The sequence below is a fragment of the Amblyraja radiata genome, chromosome 19 (assembly GCF_010909765.2).
Source record: "Amblyraja radiata isolate CabotCenter1 chromosome 19, sAmbRad1.1.pri, whole genome shotgun sequence".
NCBI lineage: Eukaryota > Metazoa > Chordata > Chondrichthyes > Rajiformes > Rajidae > Amblyraja > Amblyraja radiata.
The window spans coordinates 30,548,701-30,576,592 of NC_045974.1; the positions used below are offsets into that span (position 1 = coordinate 30,548,701).

A 27,892-nucleotide genomic window follows, 5' to 3' on the forward strand; every position below is an offset into this window, starting at 1 on the left:
ACTCATCAACAAGAAGTTAAATGTGTTTCTACTACCTTTCAGAAAGATATTTATATAATCCAGAACAAGGGGTCACAGTTTAAGGATAAGGGGGAAATCTTTTAGGACCGAGATGAGGAAAACTTTTTTCACACAGAGAGTGGTGAATCTCTGGAATTCTCTCCCGCAGAAGGTAGTTGAGGCCAGTTCATTGGCTATATTTAAGAGGGAGTTAGATGTGGCCCTTGTGGCTAAAGGGATCAGGGGGTATGGAGAGAAGGCAGGTACAGGATACTGAGTTGGATGATCAGCCATGATCATATTGAATGGCCTACTCCTGCACCTATTTTCTATGTTTCTATGTTTCTATAAGACATGCAGTCTGTCCACATCAATGTAACTGATTTCCTGCTTAGTTCATTTTTTTTGCATTGTCGTATTTATTTATTGTATACATATTTATTTTCATTTCGGCCACTCTTAGAAAGTTCCCTGAATCCATTCTGTCTGCGTATAAATCTAACCTTCCAAGGCCGATCTTGTTTCACAATTCAAAATTAGCATTTCTGGGGTTGATTTAATTAAGGTATATAAAATTACAATATGCCAATATAGAAAGTATAACAAGAACCTATATCTATTAGCAGACAGGTTGATAATTATGGGGCAAAAATCAATTAGAAGAGTGTTGAGATGATGGTGGGATTTTGGTACTGTTTGCCCAGAGTTTCATTGCATTTAAAGATACTCAGATATAAACCTGATGTGCTATACTTAGAAGGTCAAGAGCTAGAAAGAGAGATTAGGCAGGCATCACACATTCACTTAATCATTGTGCAATACAGAACAAAATTATCACTATCTTTTCATAGCATTGCTATGATGAGCACAATGGCCTACTTTTGTTTTGCAAGATTCTACGATACTAAGAACATTTTTGTTGAGAACAGACATAGCAATGGCTGAAAACTTGGCAAATTTGCAAAGGTAATAATATGTGATCAATTCCTGTGTACAAAAGCATGAATATTTGTAAAAATGGTAGCCTTTGTTCACATTCAGTTATGCCTATATTGTTGTCAATGACAAAAGGCATACCTTTTATAAAGTTTCAGATTTTTAAAACATTTTTCAAAAATGGTACTCAATGTTGGAAATACCCTTACTGATTCCTGAGATCATACTACTGCAAAATGCACAATTTTAAATTTCCATCAATCGTGTGGGAGTGACTCTTGTTGTAGCCGCCAGTCTGGAGCAGCCCATCATTTAGTTACACCCATGAGGATGAGTGAGAGCCCCACAGATTCATATCAACATATCCCAGCAGTGAAAGGGAAACAGAAGCTGCTCCCCACCCCTCATGTTTTTTTGGAAAATGCTTAAAGCTAAAGTAAAAATCGTGTTGGGAATTTAGTTTGTTGGATTCTCTCCAATACAGGAATCGAGAGGGGAATGAAATGTGTCTGAAGCAGTATATTGATCCATTATTGTACGCTAGATGGATTTTCTCTCATATGGGATAATCTATATGTTGAACAGCAGCTACAATGTTATACTTAGTTGGTTGTGGAGAATAATTGCTGCAGGAATTGCGGGTGCATCATTAATAACTGTAGTCAAGTGTGCATTGAGGTTTTCTCTGTTTTACCATCTGTTATTCATGATCACTGTCACAACATTGAGAATGAAGCATCTCTTTCTTGTGAAAGTATCTTGAGGTATGGCAATCCTGGGCATGTGAAAACAATGAACCTTTAATCAAGTCTCCACCATACATGTGTTACTGGGATTAATCACACCAGAAGTTTAATTTACTTTAGTTTAGTTTAGTTTAGAGATACAGGATGGAAACAGGCCCTTCGGCCCACCGAGTCCACGCCGACAAGCAATCCCCGTAGACTAAGATTATCCTACACACACTAGGGATAAGTTACAATTATACCAATTAATTTACAAACCTGTGTGTCTTGGAAGTGTGGGAGAAAACTGGATATCCCGAAGAAAACCCACGCAGATCACGGGGAGAATGTACAAACTCCGTACAGACAGCACCCGTGGTTAGTATCGAGCCCAGGGCCTCTGGTGCAGTAAGGCAGCAACTCTACCGCTGCGCCACTGTGCCACCCATGTTACTGGATCTACCTAGAAAGTCTGCAGCTGGATGCAGTTATAATGTTTTTCCTCACTTTCTCCTCTCTCACATTGCTCATTCAGCCCCTCATCTATTCTTGCTCTCATCTACCAACTGCCCCACATTTCATTTCCAAGAATCTGCTGTGCCATTGTGCCACTTTAAACCTATGACATTTTAAATGAGCATTCATTGTATTCGAAAATTTGGCTTTTGGAATCATATCTATGATGTCAATATGCCAGATCCACATATCCAATTCATCCCTTCTTTAACAGAAAGATTAAAACAGTTTGCTTTCCAATGCTCTGGGCATGTTTTGAATAATGCAGTTATAGTGTTTAGCATTTGGTCCCATGACTTCACAGTGGTGCCTTTTCTATATATTCATTGTCAAATTATTGAATGTTACTTATTTAGCCATTATTATAAATTAATTGCCACAATTCATCTTCTTGCACAATTGCATTCCCATTCTTCTGTGGTAGCCAAGGAAAAAATATTCATTTTGTATAAAGCATTCACTTTATACAGTTATTTATGAAATACATTGTGTTGGAACATACAGAAATTCACTTTGAAATAAGCACATCCACTCACGAATTTTAACTTGGAAGTATAGTGCTGTTGCTATGTTAAATGTGAAATATAAAACATCACACACATTATAAGTTGTTATGTGTAGGAAGGAACTGCAGATGCTGGTTTAAACCGCAGATAGACACAAAAAGCTGGAGTAACTCAACGGGACAGGCAGTATCTCTGGAAAGAAAGAAGAGGTGATATTACAGGTCGAGACCGTTCTTCAGACTGAGTTACTCCAGCTTTTTGGGTCTATCATATGATGCTATGATAGGTGTCCTTTGACATTAAATTATCACCTACTTGATGTCTTATGCGCCAATGGAAATATGGTAATTAATGGGGAATTGGAAAATTATGCAAAGTTCTGGAATATAGAATCAGCGATATTTAAAACAGACAATTCATCACGGTTCTTATCGATACTTATTTAGCAGTTAACGTGGTCTCTTGGAATTAAACTTATCTTTCAACAAACCAAACAAACACACAAAGTGCTGGAGTAACTCAGTGGGTCAGGCAGCATCACGGGAGGATATGGATAGTTAACTTTTCAGGTCGTGAACCTTAAGATATTGTAGTAGCGGGAAAAAAAGAGAGGTGCAGGCAGGACATAGTCTGGCAAGTGATCTGTGGATATAGATGAAGGGGATATGTGAATGGCATATGGCTGGACAAAGGCTAGAGATAAAAAGGAGACAAAAGGCATTAGGATGAAGAGAGGGGAACTGAAATGTTAAGGGAGGGGGATGGGGAAGTGGTGAGTGAAAGGGAGCGGGATAGTGGGAGAAATCCTGTGCACCATCTCTTGGTCTCAGAACATACCCCTGAATTTTAAACGTGCAATGCATGCTTGCACATGGATTTTTCACGTACGTTCACCTTCAAAATTAAGACAGACTTCAGGATCTGAAGACAGATCTAACCTTCATTCTTTTGAAAGAATGTAAGCCTGATTGAAGATATTGTCAAACAAAATGCACAATGCAGCAAGATTGTAATTTATAGGTAGACCCTTTGCCAATTTCATAAAATTCACTAAGTTAAATTAAGAGCAAAAATAAAGAGTCAAGTTATTACATCAGTGGTATTCTTATAAAAAGGACAATGTGGAAATCCTAAACTTGCTGGCAATTATCATCCAGTCATTCCACACCATGCTCAAAGATTATAATCCCCATGCAATTCATGAATAAGTGTGAGGTTATCCCCTTTGGTAGCAAAAACAGGAAAGTAGACTATTATCTGAATGGTGGCCGATTAGGAAAAGGGGAGATGCAACGAGACCTGGGTGTCATGGTACACCAGTCATTGAAAGTAGGCATGCAAGTGCAGCAGGCAGTGAAGAAAGCGAATGGTATGTTAGCATTCATAGCAAAAGGATTTGAGTATAGGAGCAGGGAGGTTATTCTGCAGTTGTACAGGGTCTTGGTGAGACCACACCTGGAGTATTGCGTACAGTTTTGGTCTCCTAATCTGAGGAAAGACATTCTTGCCACAGAGGAAGTACAGAGAAGGTTCACCAGACTGATTCCTGGGATGTCAGGACTTTCATATGAAGAAAGACTGGATAGACTCGGTTTGTACTCGCTAGAATTTAGAAGATTGAGGGGGGATCTTATAGAAACTTACAAAATTCTTAAGGGGTTGGACAGGCTAGATGCAGGAAGATTATTCCCGATGTTGGGGAAGTCCAGAACAAGGGGTCACCGTTTAAGGATAAGGGGGAAGTCTTTTAGGACCGAGATGAGAAAACCATTTTTTACACAGAGAGTGGTGAATCTGTGGAATTCTCTGCCACAGAAGGTAGTTGAGGCCAGTTCATTGGCTATATTTAAGAGGGAATTAGATGTGGCCCTTGTGGCTAAAGGGATCAGTGGGTATGGAGAGAAGGCAGGTACAGGATACTCAGCCATGATCATATTGAATGGCGGTGCAGGCTCGAAGGGCCGAATGGCCTACTCCTGCACCTATTTTCTATGTTTCTATGTTTCTAATCATTGCAGTTCCACAGCATGTTGCAATGAGTGATCTACTAGATGAACTAATTTACTGTGCTATTTAATCCTGGGACAGAAATAGTCACCTATTCATTTCCATAATGGGGGAGCAAGGTAAATATGTAATTTGATTTTTTTTTAATTAAAATGATTTGCTTAAATGTTGGTTGAAAGTGTTTTAATTATAATTTTTCAAAACAAAATATTTAATTATTTCATTGATTAAAATATTTGTTATTAATATTTCTGGATGTCAAGGTTGTTCAAGTGCATTCAAAGTCATTGACAATTTGACAAGCTCATGGCAGACAGAGCTGGTTGTCAAAATGTAGAAACTGCAGATGCTGGTTTATACCAAAGATGGACACAAAGTGCTGCAGTAACTCAACGGGTCGGGCAGCATCTCTGGAGAAAATGGATGGATGACGTTTCAGGTCTGAACAAGGGTCCTGAACCAAAACATCACTCATGCTTTTTCTCCAGAGATGCTGCCTGACCTGCTGAGATACTCCAGCACTTTGTGTCTGTAGATTGTGTCAAAGTCTTTTTCAGCTTCAGTTTAGTTTAGTTTAGAGATACAGCACAGAAACAGGCCCTTCGGCCCATCGAGTCCGCACCGTCCAGCGATACCCGCACACGAACACTATCCTACACACTAGGGACAATTTACCATTTTTACCAAGTCAATTAGCCTACAAACATGTATGCGTTTGGAGTGCGGGATGAAACTGGGGCTGCCGGAGAAAACCCACGCAGGTCACGGAGAGAATGTACAAACGCTGTCCAAACAGCACCCGTAATAAGGATTGAACTCGGGTCTCTGGCGCAGTAAGGTAGCAACTCTACCGCTGGGCCACGATGCTCCTCTAAAAAGGTGTCTTGTGAGTGGAGCTAGCTCAAACCTTGTAGACTTAGGCAGCAACATGACTGAGGCTGACACAAAAGTAGAATGTCCATATTACATGGGTCAGCTCCGAGTGTGATATCTCTCCAATGAAAGGAAGTTCTATCCCTTGATTCCTTCTTATGAATTGTGTAGCAGGCACCAATGAACAGTATCCCATGGCACTCACATTCGTAATTTGTCTCAAGATAGATTCTTTACAACAAAGATCCTTTGATATACGGACAATCACTCACTTTTAATCAGGTTTTGGAACAACAATATGGAAAGATTCCATTAATGAGAAAAAAATTAAAAGCGAATTGCAGGGCTTATGTTAGAGGAACTCTTTTGTTGTATACTTATCACTTACTTGATTTCCTCTTTTGTCGTGGGAAATATAACAATCAAAAAGGAGTTTGATAATGTTCAGTTAACAATCTCTGTGCCAAGATATTGAGGAAGAAGTTCAATTAAGTAATGGCACGTAATATCACCGCTTTGAGTATGTAATAGCACCGCTTTAAGTAAAACAATCTTCAGTTTATCCCTTGATGTGTCAAGCAAGATGGAAAAAAATGCGACACGTATTGACCTTGATCCAAACCAGTTAATTGCTATCTACAGTCGTGTCTTTATGCTGACCCAAATTTTAATCTCTGGTGGCCAGCATCTTAATAACAAGAGAACAGGAAGCATCCCAGTTCCTTTAAAGTGATGGGAGTGATTTTAATTTCCACATTCATCCCATTGGTATGAGGTTTTGACAATACTCCACCCTTGATTTGTCTTTTGGTTGCATAATGCCAAGATGATTAATATATAATACTAAACAGTTGCGATTCAAGTCTAGTCCCTACTACAACCAAAAAATGGCCTTTCTTGTACTTAAGAATAAATGTGCAGAAAGAATGAATCACAAACTCTCAGATGCAAGAATTCCAATCTTAATCATTTCACAACTGAAATAATATTGCTGGCTTGACCATTGTCCCATGGGAGAAGCTTTTTGCTGCTCTGATTGCATGACATTTATGCACATTTTTCACGTGCATTTAAAAATAGCATGATTTATTTTATCTGCTAAATGGCTTGCCGGAGGAACTGTGCGGGTCAGGCAGCATCTATGGAGTGTAATGGACAGTCACCAATTTTAGACTCTTCATCTAGACTGAAAGAGTAGAAGGGTAGGAACCAGGGGTGGGGCTAGTAAATGATAGGTGGATACAGGTAAGGAGGGGATGACTGGGAGACAACAGCCAGGTAGGGAATGGAAGGGTGGGCATAGCAACCGATGGTGGAAGGTGACAAGTGGCGGCACGGTGGTGCAGCAGTAGAGTTGCTGCCTTACAGCGCTGGAGACCCGGGTTTGATCCAGACTAAGGGGGCTGTCTGTACGGAGTTTGTATGTTCTCTCTGTGACTGCGTGGGTTCTCTCCAGGTGCTCTGGTTTCCTCCCTCACCCCGAAGACATCAAGGTTTGTGGGTTAATTGGCCTTGGTAAATTGTAGAATTGTCCTTTAGTATGTAGGATAGTGTTAGTCTATGTTTTCCTGCTGTATCTCTAAAGTAAAGTAAAGTAAACAAAAAGTGGAGAGTAAAAGGCTATAGATACTGGAATGTGATAAGGAAGGAGGGTGAAGAATTGAACTGAATGAGGGGTGGTAGCAGATGGGATCACCAAGAGAGGGAGGGGAGGGGTGAGCAGTAGTGAGAGAAGGGAATCCTGTGGGAGAAGAGTATGGGGAAAGGGGGGGGGGGTAAAGGAAACAGTGTTATAGAGAACTGGAGGGTAAGGTGGGAAGAAGGAGGTGTGAGAGAGGAAAAGAGTAAATAGGAGGAGAGACAAAGGAACAGAGGGGATACAAGGTACCTGAAATTGGAGAATTCAGTGTTCATGCCTCTGACATAAAGGCATTATGCCTAGATAGACTACCTAAGCAGAATATGAGATACCGTTTCTCTTGTTTGCGCTTGGCTTCACCTTGATAGTGGAGGAGGCTAAGGGTGGACAAGTCGGTGTGGGAATGGGAAGGGGAATTAGAATGGTTGCCAACCGAGGATACAAATGGCCACAGTGGACAGAATGCAAGTGTTCAGCAAAGCGGTTGCCTAGGCTACATCTGATCTCACTGAGATAGAGGAGTGCACATCAAGAGCACTGAAAGCAATAGCCACAGTTAGAAGAAGTGCAACGCAAGATAGGTGATTTAAAATCACGGTAAGTACTGTAGAGGTGCAGAAAACAACCAGTAAAAAGGAGGCAGATTGACAGTGATTCACAAATCACGCTGAGTACAAGGCCAAACTCCATGGGCCAAATGGTTTCCTATTTTATTAGAAAGATGTGTGGGGAGAAAAAGTACAACAATGGTATTGAACGCATTGAAAAACTATTCACAAATTCCGCATTCTTATCAGACATTCCAAACCTAAATCAACACATTTTTTTCTGAAAATACTACTTTGAAAATTAAACATTGATGCCAACATTTCAAAGGTAACTATAATATCCAAATTAGTTTAATCATTATTACCTGGCATAAACTTGTGAATAATGTAGGCCATGCTGTGTGTTCATACAATGAAAGCACTGTCCAACAAATATTTTGACAAGTACTGCCTTTGAATAGACAATGTACAACATTCCAAGTGGACAATAAATTCTGGATGAAACATTGTTGACTGCGTTTTTCAGTTTTTTTTCAAACTTCCAAAGGCAACTTATCTGACACTAGAATAAAGGCCCATTGCAGCTGTGGCCTTTGTGTTGGAAGCATTTCCAAGAGTTCAAGATGGACTTCACACCACCATGCTGGGGCAGAATATTGTGTTAATATAAATATAAAGAGGACGGCTGGTCTTAAATTGTAGTGAAAATAGAAAACATAAGAAGTCCATTTTATTTTGCGTTGATTTCAATCAAATTGCCATCCAATGATTTACTTGGCATTAAACACTTTATTTATTTTAGTTTCGTTTAGAGATATAGCGTGGGAACAGGCCCTTCGGTCCAACCTACAAACCTGTACGTCATTGGAATGTGGGATGAAACCGTCACACTCGGAGAAAACCCACATGGTTACAGGGAAAATGGACAAGCTCCATGTAGACAGCACCTATCGTAGGAGTCGAAACCGGATCTCTGGTGCTGTAAGGCAGCAACTCTACCGCTGCACCACACTTATTTCAAGTTCCTTGTTTGAATATCATGGTTCCACTCATTCTTAGAGCTATATATATATATATCTAACACTGGGCAGAAGGCTCCATAACTGAAATTTTCCATTATTACACCTGGGCAGATGTGCTTCATACTGAGGTTTTATGGGCAGGTCCGCTGGAGACCCATCATTAATTTATACGATATTAAAATTGATATCACTTATTTATTTGCATTCATACATTTCAACGCAAAAGAGATAGTAATGCATCAGCTGCTCAATAACCTAGGGCTCAGCAGCCCTCTCTGCATATGGATCCTGGCCAATTGACAAAAATTAGGAAGGATAGGTGATGAAGCACCCTCCATGATTCAAACACCTGTTCCCCACAGGGCTGCGTTCTCAACTCCATGCTATACTCCCTGAACATGCACAACTGTGCAGCCAAGTTCACTCTTACTCCATTTATAAGCTTGCAGATGACACCACAATAATGCAGGAAGGAGATAGTGTGCTTCCTTGGCCATTGAGATAGAGCAGAGGAGACATCAGTAACTGGTGTCAAGCCAACAACCTCTACCTCAATGTTAGCAAAATGAAGGTGCTAGACATTAATTTCAGAAAGTGGGGTGAAGTACACACACCAGTCTGTAATATGGTGCTGAAGTGGAAATGATTGAGAGCTTCAAGTTACTCGACATGAATATCAACAACAATTTGACTTGGTCCATCCATATATGACCAACAAGGCACACCAATGCCTCTAATTCCTCAGGTCAATCTCCTTTGACTCCTACCAATTTCTACAGGTGTCCTGTAGTCCTATAGAAAATATCCTATTGGGATGCTCACAACTTGGTTTGACAAATCTGCCCAAGACCATGAGAAATTTTTGAGCTGTGGGCACAGCCCAGTCCATCATGTAAACCAGCCTTCCACCATCGACTCCACCTACACCACACTGCATCAGGATAGCAGGCAACATAATCAAAGACCACTCACTCCCTGGGTCATTCTCTCATCCCTACACCCCCATAAAACAGAAGATACAAAGGTTTAAAAGCTCATACTACCAGATTAGAGAACTGTTTTTCCCCACTGTTATCAGAGTCCTGAATAGTTCTCTCATGAACTTAGGAAGTATTCCAAATCTCCCAATCTACCTCGTGGTGACCCTTGCACTTTTTCTCATCTACACTTTCTCTACAGTTGTAACACCATATTCTGCTTTATGTTTCTTTTCACTTTTTGCACCACTGGTTGTACTCATATGGTTTGGTTGAACTCACATATAGTACGATCTGCCTCAATAACAAGCAAACCAAGGTCTTTCTCTCTATCTTGGCAAACTGATAATAGTAAGCCAATACCAATACCAGTGAAGTCAGTATAATACATAAAGGATGTTGAACCTGACATTACCCATTTTATGCCTATTATGTAACTATGTCCGTGCCGGGAATGGCAAAGACTTCCCCATTATATTTTTAGTCAGGATTTCCCATTATGATAAATAATGTAATGCTAAAATACCTGAGGAAGCAAAGTTTCACACTTTGCTCCCTGGGTGACACTGTGGGGAACTGGATTCTTCCCCGCTTCAGGTTTGTGCCATATTACAAAAAGTGACATTTTAATTTTGTTCAACTTCGAGTGCATATCTTTTACCATTTTCCTTGGCACAGAATCACACAGCACAGAAGGAGGCCATTCATCCCAAGCAATCAATGCTGAGGCAATACTGTTCTATAAAACAGGTGGAGAAGGTCTGAGCCCTAGAACCATAGTCACAGAGTTATACAGCATGAAAATAGGCCCTTCGGCCCACCTTGTCCATGCCGACCAAGTCGGCAATCTGGGCTTGTCCCATTTGCCATCATTTGGCCCATAATCCTTCAAACCCTTCCTATCCATAAACTGTCTAGTTGTCTTTTCAAAATCATAATTGTATCCCCTTCTATTGCTTCCTCTGGTAGCCCCCAACAAAATGTTAGTTTTTCTTCAATGCAAATTCCCCCACCATTTTTTAATCATTGAATTACAAGTTTGGTATATTCCATCTCTTAAAACACGTAAAGTTTCCAGTCCATTCCTAGTTAATGATGACTCTCACTGATCGAGGTTTTAACTGCCAATTTCGCACGTTCTTCTGTTGACCCCTATCCTACTGATTAACCTTTCAAAAACATTTTTATCCTCTTGGATATTTGACATAACTTTAATGGCCTTCTCTTGGCCCCAAATAAGGGCCATCGCAAGCTATTATCCCCGCAGTGACTTGACTTGCTCCAATTCCTCATCTGGGCCAAAATCACTCTCCCTTTCATTGGTGCCAAGGGAGATTGTGGGAGAGAAGCAAAAATGGGAAGCAGAGACAACCAACAATAGAAGTAATAGACAGACTATTTCCACATTTATGTTATGAATGCCATTTGAGTTGTTACCTTAGATCTTCGCGTTTTTAATTCAAAATTAACCATGTTATGAGGCTATAGGACTTATTACATCCTTGGTCCAAACATGGACCAAAGAGAACCGAACATGAACTTCCAGAGCTGAGATCAGGTGAGAATGGCATCAAAGCAATCAAATTACTGAACAGTTTGGTGAAAGTAACTCCAGTAAAACTGAAATCAAATAGCATCAAAAGGAATATACTTTGTGGTTGGAGCGGGGATCGCTGGTCAGTGCGGAATCGGTGGGCAGTAGGGCCTGTTTCCATGCTCTATCTCTAAACAAAACAAAACTATCCGTATTCTCCAGAGATGCTGCCTGACCCGCTGAGGCACTATGTGTCTTTGGAAATATATTGTTCTTGCTTATCATTGGGTCTAAATCCTGGAATTCCTTGTCCAACAGCAGGGATCACTGTGGGAGAACCTTCACTAGAAGGACCGGCTCAAGACTGTGGCTTGTCACGATATTCTCTGGGTAACAATAAGAGATGGACAATAAACGCTGGGCTGCTGTGTCCCGGATCCCAAATGTAAATCTTAAAGCTTGCCATTTATCATTTCATTAAAGAAAGGGCTACAGCACAAGAACTGGTAGGAATGCAGAATTAAAAAATGCCCAATTTATTTAAAGTTTATAACTTTCTTTAAAATGGCTACTGATCCTCGGTTTGATCAGTCCATCCTCCCCAACTCTTCTGAACGCCAAAATCTGCCTTGATTTCTCAAAGGTCAATTGAGCAGGTATTTATTCTTAGCACTCATTTCCCAGCCCATCCCAAACAAAACAGAGATAGACATCCCCTCTCTCTGTGACTTCCGGGCCTGCTCATTCCAACCCACCCCACCCTTTGGCACTTTCATGTACAACTGCTGGAGATATAACACGTGTCCCTACATGGTGGCGCAGCAGTAGAGTTGCTGCCTTACAGCACTTACAGCACCAGAGACCCGGGTTCGATCCTGGCTACGGGTCTTTGTCGGTACAGAGTTTGTACGTTCTCCCTGTGACCTGCGTGAAATTTCTCCGAGATCTTCGGTTTCCTCCCACACTCCAATGACATACAGGTTTGTAGGTTAATTGGCTTGGTATAAATGTAAAAACTAGTGCCGGACAGAGTTAATGTGTGGGGATTGCTAGTCAGTGGGGATTCGGTGGGCTGAAGAGCCTGTTTCCACACTGTATCTCTAAACTAAAAACTCTTCCCTCACCACCATCCAGGGATACAAACAACTCTTCCAAATGAGGTAGAGGTTCACATGCACCTCCACTACAACTGGTCTGCTGCATTCGGAGCTCGAGATGTGGCCTCCTCTACATCGGCAAGACCAAGCATAGACAAGGTGACAGCTTTGCAAAGCACTCACACTCTGTCCGCAATGGCATCTGCTGTCCTCATGGACATCTTGAACTTCGGAATGCATATCCTTTCACCTTCACTTCCCATTTGCACAAGGACCCGTCAGCCCTTGACCTTCTCCTTTGCCACAGGGAGGCCAAATGCAACCTAGAAAATGGCACGTCATATTCCATTTGGGTAGCATACAACTTAATGGTATAAACAATGAAAATCTCAATTTCAGGTAACCTACTCCACTTGGTTCTTTTCCAACTTCCATCAGTCCACCCTGGTTCTCTCTCCCTTTACTTACTTTTGCCATCCCTCCCTCCTTCAATACCAAGGTTCATTATGCTCTCCTACCTGGTTCCATAGTCCATCACCCACGTACCTCCACCAGGGTTTCTTCTACCTTGGATCCTCTTTCCTATATCCCTTCCCCTCCCCCATCTGGTTCCATCAGCGTATCATCCCCACACGCCCTCTCATCTGGTTCCATCCATAACCAACCAGTCTCGCACCTCCCTTTAACTTCTGTGTCCTAACAATCTCCCTCTGCATTCTCATTGCTGGTGCAGGGTCTCGAATAAAAGCATGTTTGGCCCCATAGCCACCAAAGAATGCTGCTTTCTTAATCTGAGCGAGCTACTCATATGATTAAGCATTGCACTATTTCTAGTGGAGTTCTTTGCTCAGTATTCAAAGTTACATCGTAACCAAACTTTTACTTTCATTTGTAATAAAGCTGCTGTTTTAACTATTACAAGCCTTATGTTAGAATCTGATGTGCCAATTTTATAAAAGCATTGAAAATGTTAAAAACTAAGCAGGGAGAGTACATTGCCAAATGTAAGAAGCAGACTTTTGTTATGTGTCCTAAACCTATACTCTCGAGAGCGAAACATTATTTTCACTCAATGTACAAAACAGTGAGAGTACATTGTTGGTGACTTATGTTGAATGCTGAATTCATAAGGGATAGGAGTAGAATTAGGCCATTCGGCCCATCAATTTTATTCCACCATTCAATCATGGCTGATCTACAGTATCTCTCCCTTCTAACCCCATTCTCCTGTCTTCTCCCCATAACCTCTGCCAACTGTATTAATCAAGAAGATTACGTTGTATGTTGAATTGCATGCTGCATACAACGTATAACAGCTAAACCACAACAAAATGTCTCTGTCCTAATGTGTGCCCATTTAAGGAATATAAATGCTGCAGAAGATAATGTCTTTTCTTTCCTAATCCACAGTATCCAGCTGGTTGTTAAATGGCAACTAACGTGACTCCAGTTTCAATAAGCAGAATCCAAATTCTATCTCTCACTATCATTCCCAAGTAATTTCCTCTAATGCTGATCATCATGACATCTGCTAGACTTAATCATTCTCTGCCCATTTCCGTCTAAGACCACGATGATAGAGCAATTAACCATGTCCAACTAATAGTCCAAGCCAAATATAGTGTCCTGCCAACACAAAGGACTGCAGATGCTGGTTTACACAAATACTGCCTAAAGCGGCCTTTTCACGGGGCGACTTGACGCAAGAGTTAACCGGAGTTTAACATCGTGGGAACCTCGTGCGATAACAGTGCGGCATTCGTGGACCACCGTGGACCACCGTAGCGCTAACGGCAGGTCATCGTGTAACTTGGTCAAGAAAATAACTATAATCTTTAAAAGGGACTTTAAAAGGGACTTTACTGAAAGGTTACGCATTTTTATGGTCCGTGAGAAATTTTTCACATGTACTTCTTTGAGAGATACAGGTCGGAGTCCTCGGGTCCAGGGGTCCGGAACGCTACCAATCAATGTTGTACAGAGACCCGTGTAAGGAGTGAACTGCACATGCTGGTTTAAACCGAAGACAGACACAAAAAGCTGGAGTAACTCAGCGAGTCAAGCAGCATCTCTGGAGAAAAAAAGCTGATGTTTCGGGACGAGACACATCTTCAGACTCAATTCCGATTAGGCTGTCTGAAGAAGGGTTCCGGTGTTGGGGGAGTCCAGAACCAGGGTCCCAGTTTTACAGTCTACCGTGGGAACTCTTTAACTCAGTAAAGTAAAGTAGCCTTTATTGTCATATCAGCGCACAGGCAGCAGTTGACTATTGCTCTATTCAGTTTCCCAGGGGGTCGGGACGGGACTGGAGTTGGGAGAGAAAGGTGGGGGAGTCGAGGGAGAGGAGGGGGAGACAGATGGGGGTGTCTTCATTTACTGACGGCGGGTGTCTGTCACTGAAACAGGCAGGTGAGATTTCACATCCACCTTGTGTGTGCCTCTCTCTCTCTCTCCCTCCCTCTTACACAGGCTGAGAGACTCTGCCTCTGTGAGTGTACGTCTCTTTCTCCCCTTCTCCCACACACAGTAAGACCGAGGTACTGTGCTCAGTCCATCTGTGTCTCCCACATACACAGTAAAATATGTCTCCAAATGAGCCAATTCAACCAAGGGAGGATATATATAGTGTGTGAAAAAAAAAGTTACATCATTTGTGTCACGTGTAGTTCACGATGTTCATTCAAGATTTAACGGGAAAGCTCGGGAAACGGACAAGTCACTCGCACAAATAGCAGAAATGCCGAGTACCGTGGGAACTCTTTATCTACTGCCGTTATATCGTGCGAGACTCGTGCTGGACCACGACCTCTTCACTCTGGTGACATCTTGCGTCAACTCGCCCCGTGAAAAGGCCGCTTGACTCACTGTTACTACAGCACTTTGTGTGTTTTTTTAGCAACTTGCCTTGCTGGCTTCAAGCCTCTTCCAATTGCATGTGATAAAGGATGTAATGATATCTGGGAACAAGGAGAGGCCATATAGTCCTTTGTACCTATTCTCGCATTAGATGTTGCCTGACCTTAGTTTAGTTTAGTTTGTTGTTACATGTACAGTGAAAAACTTTTTGTTGCATGCTAACTCGTCAGCAGGAAGACTATACAACACTTTCAATGGATATTTTTAAAGCAGAGATAGATAGATTCTTGATTTGTATAGGTGTCAGGACTTATGGGGAGAAGGCAGGAGAATGGGGTTAGGAGGGAGAGATAGATCAGCCATGATTGAATGGCGGAGTATACTTGATGGGCCAAATGGCCTAATTCTGCTCCTATCACTTATGACCTTACTACAATTGAGCTGTCCAAAGTATACAGATATGGATAATAAAGGGAAAATGTTTAGCACAAGATAAAGACCAGTAAAGTCCAGTTAATGATAGTCCAATTGTCTCTATTGAGGTAGATGGCAGCTCAGGACAAGCATCTTATCTGGTTGTTGATAAGATGGTTCAGTTGCCTGATAAGAGCTGAGAATAAACTATCCATGTAGCTCAGTTTCATTTACCTTTAAGCCACAATAACCTTGCATTAGAAAAACCTATTTATTTTGATCTTGAAAATTTCAAATTGACCCAGAAATCACAGCTGCTTTTACCATTTATGTTCCAGATTTTTTTTAAATCTTGAAGCGAAAGAGAAACTCCTGCTCTGATTTCTATATGACAAGTTGCAGTTTTTAGTTGCAGTTGTTTCTCTCAGAGCAAACTGGTTCTCTGTATTACCTTACATGTTAGGAATAGATCACTCTTTCAAATTCAAAGGAATACACACCAGATTTACATAATCCATCCCAAAATGTCAGCATTTAAACTGTGCTATGTCTTTTCCAATTTGCAAGCTTCCAATTGATTAATCTTCCAGTAGTATAACACTCTTTCATCATGACACCTTTGGTACTTGTAAATTTGAATAGATCTCCCATTCTCAATGAGTATTGAATTGCTGTGATTCACCTTCATTTGCTGACAATGTTGCCTTGGGATAATAACTAATAACTAACATGTCGGCCAAGGTTCATTTTCACCTATTTACTTGCTTTCAACAACTAGGGCAGCAGTCGAGTTGCTGCCCCACAGAACCAGAGACCCGGGTTTGATCCTGACCATGGCTGTTGCCTGGGTGGAGTTTGGACATTTTCCCCGTGACCTTCATGCATTTTCTCCGGGTGCTCCGGTTTCTTCTCACAGTCCAAATATGTAAATGTTTGTAGGTTAATTTGCTTCTGTAAATTGTTCCTTGTGTGTAGGATAGTGCTAGTGTACAGGGTGATCGATGGTCAGTGTTGACTCGGTGGGTGGAAGGACCTGTTTCCACGCTGTAAGTCCAAAACTAATGTCTAAAGTAAACTATTTGACCATGGCGGCATCTTTGCTAAACTTGATTCCAATCTCAAGTGCGAGGTCAGGCATGAGGAGAAGATACATTTTCACATAGTCATACAGTGTGGAGACACTGCCCTTTGGCCCAACTTGCTCACACGACCAACATGTCCAACCTACACCAGTTCCACCTGCCTGCATATCCCTCTAAACCTGTCCTATCCATGTACCTGTCCAAATGTTTCTTAAATGCTGCGATACTACTGACCTCAACTACCTCCTCCGGCAGCTTGCTCCATACACCCCCCAACCACAGTGTGAAAAAGTTACCCCTCAGTTTCCCATTAAATCTCTCGCCCCTCACTTTAAACCTATGTCCTCTGGTTCTCTATTCCATTTGCTCTGGGAGTAACATGAATTTAAACACCATTCCATTTATTAAGAGCAAGTTTACAGTTTATTTCTATCTGGAGGATGCATGGAAACATATTTACCAAATGCTTGCTTATCACATTGCTTGAGGGCTAATAATGCCGCACAGGCCTGAGAATATATATATGAGCTTTCCCGTTTTCCCACTGGTTTATTCCTTTCCAAACAGATAAATGAGAAGAGTTAAGCTGATTATAATCACCACTGTTTGACCATTCTGCATTGTATGTGGACTGAAGCACGTTGATCTACATGTCAGCACACGTTTACAATTCCTGATATCAAGTGCTCTTTGGTGTACACAATAACAGATTATGGAAAAGTAATAAATGGTGCTAAATATCTTTGACAGACATTTCAAAAAAGATTTTTCAGCAGATTGCACTAAACAAAATATCCTCAAAAGTTTTTTTGCAGGATTGTTGAAACAAAAACAGAGCAGAAAACCACAAGGCAGACAGGAAGAGACATTCCAGACTTGATTGTGTGGGTGAGGTACACCCTTGAATGGATTGGTGTCATTTTTTTAAACGTTTCGCTTTAATACATCTGTCAACATTTCTCAGTTCCAACATCCGTTCACAGTGTGGGCATTTTGCTTTTCAAAGGAAAGAACAAATCTTAAAAGCCACCATAAAATAATCCACAATGAGAGATACTGGTTCAATTATTGCTCCCCACTGCCCCAACCTAATTAACTCCCTCCCCACCAAACTCCCATCCACCACTCAGGCTGGTGCAGATCTTCATGCGGGCTAGCAACTCATTGGTCTCTGTGTCTGTAAACTTAATGTCAGCAAGTGACAAAGCTGTTGGGTGTGGTTGAATTAGGAGACATTAAAACCTAAATCTATCCTTTTGTTAGTCACTAAAATGTCAAGTTGTATTTCCAGCAGGGATGACTGCTTTAGACACAAAATGCTGGAGCAACTCAGCGGGACAGCCTGTTCCGTCCGCTGAGTTACTCCAGCATTTTGTGTTTATCTTCAGTTTAAACCAGCATCTGCATTTCCTTCCTACACATGACAGGACTGCTATAGAGTCAGGAATAGGAAGGGCAGTATAGAAAGGAATTACAGATGCTGATATATACTGAAGATAGACAGAAGGGTCCCGGCCCAAAACATCACCCATCCTTTTTCTCCAAAGGTGCTGCCTGACCCGCTGAGTTACTCCAGCACTTTGTGTCTAACATTAGAAGGACAGTGTTGTATTTTAATACAGCATAATACTGGGCATTCAAAAGGTACAATGGGCCACCAGCAGCAGGAGAAAAATCGACACAACTACAATCTGCAACCTCATGGCACAAAACATCCCGCACTATCACTACAATCAAAGTGAGGAATCAACACCTGGTCAATGAGCAATGCAGAAAGATCCAGTGGAAACGTCACCAGCAGTACTTCAGAATACCATACCAACATTCAAATGCTTCCCACAGCCACATCCCACATTCATCCACCCACATTACAAGCAGAATGGTGTCAGCACTGATCCTTGTGTACGGTCACTGGGCACAGTCTTCCAATTGCAAAATCAGCCCTTTACTATCACCCTCTGTCTCCAATTGCCAAGCCAATATTGGATCCAGTTTGCCAACTTGCCCTGGATCTCTAACCATTTGAATCGGTCTCTCGTGTAGAACTTTGTTAAAGGATTAACTGAAGTCCATGTACATCATAGCTACTGCCCTGCTTTCCTTGACACACTTTGTTCCCTCTTCGAAGAATTCAATCAAATTGAGGTCAGGCAATGTTGTCTCTCTTTCAGTTTAGTTTAGCACTGACCAGCGACCCCCCCCCCCCCTACACTAGCACCATCCCACAAACTGGGGATAATTTATAATCTTTACCAAAGCCAATTAACCTCCAAACCTGTACGACTTTGGGATGTGGGAGGAAACCGGAGCACCCGGGGAAAACCCACCGGGTCACGGGGAGAACGTACAAAATCTGTCCAGACAGCACCGGTCGTCAGGATCGAACCCGGGGCTCTAGTGCAGTAAGGCAGCAACGTTACCACCCTGCCACGCTCTATACTCCATACATGGCCCTGCTTTTGCAAGTGATCATTAATCCTCTGCCTCAGAATATTTCCAGCATCTTCCCTACTATCAACATTAGGGAGAAAGGAGGGCATTGAGAAGTAGAGGGGGAATGATGAGTGGTTGGGGGTGAGGGGTGGGGGGTGGGGTGAGCAGTTGGAGAAGATGAACCATTGTGAGTTTGAGGAGAGGCAAGTGGAGGGAGTTTTGTGAGGGGCAAGTAGTAAAGGGGTTCAGGTAAGGAGTAGCAGTGGGATTTGGAGTTAGCACAGGCATAGAAGGATGGGACAGTGGTGCTGGAGAGTCTGTTGCTATTCCAAGCACAACACTAACTTAATTTGAATGATCAGAGATATTAAATGCCAATTCCATACCATTTGCAGGTATGAAAGTGGAGATTAATGGTGGACTTTCAGACAAGGCAGGCAGTATCAGGGATGAAACATGCTAAAGCTATTTATTTTAAATCTCCAGTGATCTAAACATACATCCCCCCTCCCCACCTCCTTCACCTGTATCCACCTATCACTTCTGTCTGATGAAGGGTCTTGACCCGAAACCTCACCAATTTCTTTTCTCCATAGACGCTGCCTGACCCGCTGAGTTACTCCAGCATTTTGTGTCTGTCCACCAATCACTTGCCAGGTTCTGCCCCACCCTACTTCTCTTTTCCATTTCTGTCCCCATTGTCCAACTCCCCTCCCCCCCCCCCTAACTCCATCAGTCTGAGGAAGAGTCCTGACCAAAACGTCATCTGTTCATTCCCTCCATAGATGCTGCCTGACCTGCTGAGCTCCCCCAGCACTTTGTTTTTGTTCAATAATACCATAATAACCTTATGATTGCCCTGCTTTATAATAAAATCTAAGCCACTAGATGCATTCTTATCCTTGAATTGCCTTGCTAAACAGCTTCACTTTTTCTGTCACTTTTCGTGAATGGTTAAAAAAAAAAAATCCCACCCAAATTCTCTTCCCTATCCATGTTTGCCCAACATTACGTACTCATTATTCCTTATTTCCTCTTCACTTTCAGTTGTTCTTATTTAAACCCATTATCCAATCCCTGGCATAATGGCAGTCCATGCTGAAAAACACTGACTCAAAGTAGATGTTAAACTTTATAAACAGTAAGATATCAAACACCAAAAGCAAGATGGATATAAATCCCATTACTAGTGTTCAGCCTGTACTTGCTTTATGAAAAAGTGCTGTGGAATCCTTTGACATCCGTGCTCAAGGACCCAGTGCATTCTCCACGAGCAGATTTAAACCCTGGCCTTCTCTACATTTAAATAAAATATGGTGGCGCAGTGGTAGAGTTGCTGCCTCACAGCGCCAGAGACCCAGGTTCGATCCTGATTATGGGTGCTGTCTGTGAGGAGATTGTACGTTCTCCCCGTGATCATGTGGGTGTTCCCCGGGTGTTCTAGTTTCCTCACAAAACATACAGGTTTGTAGGATAATCGGCTTAGGTAAATATTGTAAATTGGCCCTAGTGTGAGGATAGTGCTAGTGTACGGGGTTCGCTGGTCGGCGCGGGAGCAGTGGGCCAAAGAGTATCTCTAAACGAAACTAAAACCTGGAGGTAAGGGGTAAGAACACTTCAATAGAGGTTCCAGCAAACTGATCATATGATATGCTCAAGCAAACCTCAGAAAAAAATGAGTGGTGCACAATAGGTAGAAGGAGGAACCGAAAGAAAAAAAACAAAAGAAGCTTTCTCATAGGAATTAACGCAGGAAAAGCGATTTCCTGGACCAGGAAATTCACTTAGTAATGCTTGCTTCAATCAAGTTGGTTTCCAGTTGGAAAGCAAGAAACTTATTTGCTTGTGAGTAATATAAGAATTATATACACTCCCTCTCCAACCTTTTGTTATTCTGCTGCCTGTTTTGTACTCAAATATGATTTGGCAAACTGTTTCTGATCTTGTGCACTTGGAAAGGTTTAATTTATTTAGCTTTAAGGTAAAATTACACCTAAAACACAGTTGTGGCTGAGCAAATATTGTTCAACCCAACTATTCCAAAAAAGAAGAGAGACTCAAGAACTGCAGATGCTGGAATCTTGATCAAAACGCAAAATGCTGGAAGAACTCAGTGGGTCAGGCAGCATCTGCGGAGGGAATGGACATGTGACTTTTCAGGTCGTGACCCTTCGTCAGACTGATAGGAAGAGGGGACAAAAACCTGGAAAAGAGAGGTGGTGGTGGGACAGAGTCTGACAAGTGATAGGTGTATTCTGGTAGAAGGCTTTGACTGGGAGATGAGTGGAGCAGTTGACAAAGGTTAGAGGTGAAAAGAGATAAAATGGCGTCAGATAAGAAGAGGAGAGAGAAAAAAATGCTTTTAAGCAATAAAAAAATACTGCTGGAGGTACTCTGTGAGTCAGGCCACATCCATAGTTGGAAATGCACAGATGATGTTTCAGGTCAGCACCCTTCTTCAGACTGAAAATTCAAAATTCAGGGTTTTTTGTAACATCTTTTGTCCGGTGTCACTAAACAGTGTTCTGCCTCTCGTTATTTTTTCAGTTAGCAGTTGTACTTTGCTCTCTGCTTCCAAGATTCATTTCTGATTACTTCAATTGAGCTGAATTGCGGATCACAATGTACATCACTGTTATACAGCACATTCAGCGATACTATCCAGAGATGAATTTCTAGTTATTTGTCTTTCCAAATCTCTATCCACTTTAAAGACGCTACATAGTCCGGTGGGCGGCGCGACTCTTGTCAGCAGCGGCCTCTGCAGTCCGTCTGCGTTTTTTTATTATTTTATGTCTATGTTTTTATGTAGTTTTTGTTATTTTTGTTGGGGTATGTGTGTGGGGGGGGGGTGGGGGTGGTGTGGGGGGGTTGGGGGTAACTTTTAAATCTCTCCCTGCACGGGAGACCCGACCTTGTCGGGTCTCCGTTGTCGTTGGGGCTGCAACGAGGAGCGGCGTCCAACAGGAAGACCGGGGGCTGTGGTGCCGACTACTCACCTCACCGTCGCGGAGCTGGCCGAGTCCAGAGCGGGTGGAGCTGTGGTGGATGCTGCTGCGGCCCGACCTCCGGAGATTCGGAGGCTGCAACTGCGGGTCTGGCGGACGACACCGGGAGCCCGCGGGTCCCTGGAGGGAGTCCGCTTTTCAGGGCTCCCGCAACGGCGACTTCTCCCGCCCGAGTTGCGGGGTTGAAGAGCTCCTGGAGCGGGGCCTACATCACCGCCCCGCGCGGCTTGGAATGGCCGCGGGAGTTTGCGAGCGCACGCCGGGGGCTTTAACACCAAGACCCGGTGTGCGGCCTTGCATCACCCGGCGTGGCTTTAATGGCCACGGGACAATTCGCCATCGCCCGCCGGGGGCTTTGACTTTGACTCTGACATCGGGGGGGAGAGTGCAGTGGAGAGATAAGTTTTTGCCTTCCATCACAGCGATGTGATGGATGTTTATGTAAATTATGTTGTGTCTTGGGTCTATTTGTTTGTAATGTATGGCTGCAGAAACGGCATTTCGTTTGGACCTCAAGGGGTCCAAATGACAATAAATTGAATTGTATTGTATTGTATTGTATTGTATAACTTTGTTTTTGATCATCTTCGTCCATATTAAATTCCTGTGAAACACCTTGAAAACATGGCACTGGGGTCCCATGGGATATCCACACTTCCGCCTATCCTTTGTGGCTGGATAGTCCCATTATTCTGCAAGCCTCTCTTCCAGCAGAGAGAGAGAGAGAGAGAGAGCAGTTTATGTGTGATGACTAGGCCACAAGCAATGAAAACTGAGGGGTTTCCCAAAGACCACCCCAATGACTTTCCAGGTTACACCTCAGGATGCACAAAAAGGTGACAAACATATTCATAATTATACAAAATAAAGAAGTAAAATATTTGAAAATAAATTAACATAAAATACTTTTTGTAAATTAGTTTTTTTTAAACTTATCCTCATTTGCCTTTTTTGTATCAGACAATGATCAAAGACTGCACTTGATGCACCAACTATCCCTGGCATTAAGCTGAGGAGTTGAATACAACGTATATTTGGCCCCTTAGCTCAGTACCCTCACGAACACTGACATCAGTGGCAAATCCAGGGTGAAGCTGAAGGTGAGAAGAGCCTGCCACTAAATCTCCTGCATGTCCTGTTCTGGTGAGTAAAGGTGCAGAAATTCGGCACATGTACATCTACATACACACACACACAGACCACACACAGACCACACACTTGCACACATGTACATCTACACACACACACTCTCGCAAACAGTCTCACACACCACACACACACATACAAGCTGAGGTTGCTCTACAGAAACATTGCCTTCCAATCTGTGCAATTTAGCCTGACACTTTGTAAATGCTTTAGTTTTAAATACTATTTTCCACAATAAAGTTCTGTCCAATGCATAGAAATACATGCAAACTCCTTCCATCTTATTTCAAGAATTTGTTCATCCTATTAAAGTACATGTAGTGAAGGCTTATAGTGTCATACAGCATGGTAACAGGCCCTTTGGCCCAACTTGCCCATGCCAACCAAGATGCCCCATCTACACATCCCACTGGCCTGCATTTGGCCCATATCCCTCCAAACCAGTCCTATCCATGTAACTATATTTCATGATGTTGAACAGTGCATATAGTGAACTGACGTCTTACATTTGCATCAGAGTCAAAATTAACTCCGTTAATTTACAAATACGTTAGTTTGCAACCCTGCAGTTCTGCTTATGGTTCACAGTGCCCATATCTGTTCCATTAAATACTCTGGTTTGAAAAAAAAAATTCAAACTTTAGCGAGGCAATAATGCTGCTGTAGACCCAATGCTAATTGGTTTACCCAATGCTAATTGGTTTACCCAATGAATATCTGTATCAATTGCGAAAACCGGAACGTTGCAGAGTAAACCCTCATTATTACGGACCTCTTTATAATGGATTTTGGTTACTAACCTACTGAGCTTCAGGACCAGGCTGGGTTGCCGACGCCATTCCTGGCCGGCACCACCTCCCATACCAGGCCGGGCCTACCGCTGCCACTGCCGGCCCACACGTCTTCCCTGGCTACTTCCAGACCGCACCCGCGACCAATGATTCCGCTGCCGATCCTCGCACCTGCCGCCAGCAGTCAACTCACCGGTCAACTCACCTGGATTCCAGGCCCTGTTCCAGACTGAGAGTCTAAAGTAGGGTCTCAACCCAAAATGTCACCTATCCATGTTCTCCAAAGATGCTGCCTGACCTGCTGAGTTACTTTAACTCTGTGTGTCCTTTTGTGTATTAACCAGCATCTGCAGTCCATTGTTTCTACAATTTATACAATGAAACTCTATTACTCGGTGATCCCTTACTCGATTATAGCGGACAATCGGCAATAACAGACATCATCCCCCCCCCCCCCCCCCCCGTACACGCCGTTATAACGAGGGTTTGCTGTCCAAGATACTGTACGTTCATGGCAGAAGGACTGCAGACAGCCTGAACTGTGCAATATATATCTTAGATGCAAGATGGGATATCATGATTAAACATTTCTACACAAATTATGGTACAGGGTAGTTTAATTATTGCAACATAATGCATCTGATTTCTTGATCTCTGTACAACATTATGGACTGAAGTCACATTTATCAGACATATTTTGAATTGAATACATTTTAAACTTGTACACTCTGTCCTGACAGCTCCAGGTAAAATGCCAAATGGAAATTGTGCATGTCTATTTGCGCAAATAATTTATCTTCACCTGATTGTTTAAATTATTAGACATTTTATTGCTCCCCCAAATCACAGTGTTTTGCTTCTCTCACTGAATGAACACTGAAGTTAGTAATCGGTGCAGTAGGCAGTAATCAATATTCGTCCTTATCACTTTTCCTTGAAACTTTCCCCGGCTTAAATTTTAAATGCGAGTTCATTTAGCATGCAGACATATGTTTTGTGCATTGCACTAATCAATACAGGCCTGATTAAAGTGGCTTGATTATGAGTAAAATAGACACATGAGCATTTGAACAGCAAAAGAATTGCAAAACAGGTGAACTTACTTGGCAAAATAGTTTTATATCTATTCTTAGTTCCATGACATGGGATACTCAGCTCCTTGGGATTCACAAAATTCATGGGAATTTCCTGTTATTTGAAGGAAATTAAACAAAAAGATAGAAGCATCAGAAATTCAAACTTGCTTAGCACAGTACGTCACACTGCAAAAAAGACATAGTTAATGTCAGTTAAAGAATTCTGTATTATTTGTACAGAATTAATGTACATAACGCACACAATATTTTTTGTTCAGTTTAGTTTAGAGATACAGCGTGCAAAGAAGCCCTTCGGCCCATCGAGTCCGCGGTGACAGGCAATCCCCATACACTAGCACTATCCTATGCACTAGGGACAATTTGCAATCTTTTACCAAAGTTTAGCCTCCAAACACATATGTCTTTGGAGTGTGGGAGGAAACCGGAGCACCCGGGAAAAAACCCACGCAGGCACAGGGAGAACGTGCAAACTCCATACAGACAGCACCCATAGTCAGGATCTAACCCAGGTCTCTAGTGCTCTAAGGCAGCAACTCAACCACTGCACCACTGTGCCACCCCATAATATTGAACTCATCTGTCCTCTCCAGTAAAATCCTGAATCCATGTTCCAAGTGTTCGTCTCTCTTGCATTCCACAAAACAATCTGATACTCTGCGGTGAATATCCTGCAGTGAGTTCCTTCCGTGGAACTTATAAACATTGGTTTGAGTATTAATTTAGTGAGAGAGGGTAGACAAAAATGCTAGAGAAAATCAGCGGGTTTGACAGCATCTATGGAGTGAAGGAATAGGCGACGTTTCAGGTCGAGAACCTTCTTCAGACTGATGTGGGGGTGGGGGGCAGGAAGAAGAAAGGATGGCGGAGACAGTAGGCTGTGGGAGAGCTGGGGAGCGGAGGGGAAGGAGGGAGAAAGCAAGGACTAGCTGAAATTGGAGAAGTCAATGTTCATACAGCTGGGGTGTAAACTACCCAAGAGAAATATGAGGTGCTGCTCCTCCAATTTGCGGTGGGACTCACTCTGGCCATGGAGGAGGCCCAGGACATAAAGGTCGGATTCGGAATGGGAGGGGGAGTTGAAGTGCTGAGCCACAGGGAGATCAGGGTGGTTAATGTGAACTCAACGGAGGTGTTGGGTGAAGCGATCGCCAAGCCTGCGCTTGGTCTCACCAATGTAGAGCAGTTGACAGCTAGAACAGCAGAACAGCGGATGCAATAGGTGAGGTTGGAGGAGGTGCAGGTGAACCTCTGCCTCACCTGGAAAGACTGCTTGGGTCCTTGGATGGAGTCGAGGGGGGGGAGGTAAAGCGACAAGTGTAGCATTTCCTGCGGTTACAAGGGAAAGAACCAGGGGAGGGGATGGTTTGCATGGGAAGGGCCGAATTGACCAAGGAGTTATGGAGGGAGCGGTCTCTGCGGAAAGCCGAAAGGGGAGGAGATGGGAAGATGTGGCCAGTGGTGGAGTATGGATTGGCTGGTACGGTGGAAGGTGAGGACAAAGGGGACTGTCTTGTTACGAGTGGGGGGGATGGGGAGTGAGAGACATTGCTTGTGATTTCAAAAACATGCAGTTTATGTCATTAGTAGCAACATGGCATTAAATATAGGATTAATAATACTCAACCAATAAAGCAGCTTTCCCCTCCCTCACAGTAAGGCATTTGATTGAATTTATGCAAATCATGACAGAAATATAGGCAATCAAGGATTCTGTAATATGTGCATTGCATAACATATTAAGTAGTATCAGACTTCCTGTCACATTTTATGCATAATATGCACATTTCATTAATTTGTTTGATCTATAATTGGAGTAGGTTGACAACTATGCATGAAGATCAGGTACAAAACTGTCAAAATACAGATTAATATTCATGAACAAGTGAGACTTGCGCCTGAGCCTGAGGTTTTGTGTGATATATCCACATTCCATTCCATCTTTGGACATATTGCTATTTAATATATGATTTAGACACAATGGGGATTAAATACAAGGAATTCTTTAAAAAAAACCATAAATTATGTAATCACCTCTCAGAAAAAAATGATATTTACAAAAATGGAATCCATTGGTTGATCATTCCAAAATGTATCTTCAATTAAAATAGTTTCTTGTCATTGATAAGCGTTTGACGGCACTGGGCTAGTAATAATAATAATAATGGATGGGATTTATATAACGCCTTTCTAATACTCAAGGCGCTTTACATCGCATTATTCATTCACTCCTCAGTCACACTCGGTGGTGGTAAGCTACTTCTGTAGCCACAGCTGCCCTGGGGCAGACTGACGGAAGCGTGGCTGCCATTCTCCGACCACCACCAATCACTCACACACATTCACACACATTCATAGAAGGATGTGAGGGAGCCTCATTGCAACTTACCGAATAGTGAAGGGACTGGATAGAGTGGATGCAGAGAGGATGTTTCCACTAGTGGGAGAGTCTAGGACCAGAATAAAAGGACGTACATTTAGAAAGCAGGAATTTCTTTCAGTGGGTGGTTAATCTGTGGAATTCATTGCTATAGAAGGCTGTTAAGGCCGTCAAAGGATAATTTTAAGGCAGAGTTTGATCGTTTCTTGTTTAGTACGGGTGTCAGGGGTTCTGGGGAGAAGGCAGGAGAATGGGGTGTGAGGGAAAGGTATGACTGAATGGCGGAATTGACTTGATTGGCCGAATGG

General features: G+C 42.5%; 1 protein-coding gene across 1 annotated transcript in view; it reads right to left on the bottom strand.

Moving 5' to 3' along the window:
• The window catches only part of ptprr (protein tyrosine phosphatase receptor type R), a 189,340-nt gene that overhangs the window by 44,469 nt on the left and 116,979 nt on the right, over nt 1-27,892 (bottom strand). The window contains exon 8 of the mRNA XM_033038171.1: nt 25,214-25,298. Within this exon, the coding sequence (XP_032894062.1) occupies nt 25,214-25,298 (85 nt within the window). The remainder of the gene's footprint in view (nt 1-25,213; nt 25,299-27,892) is intronic.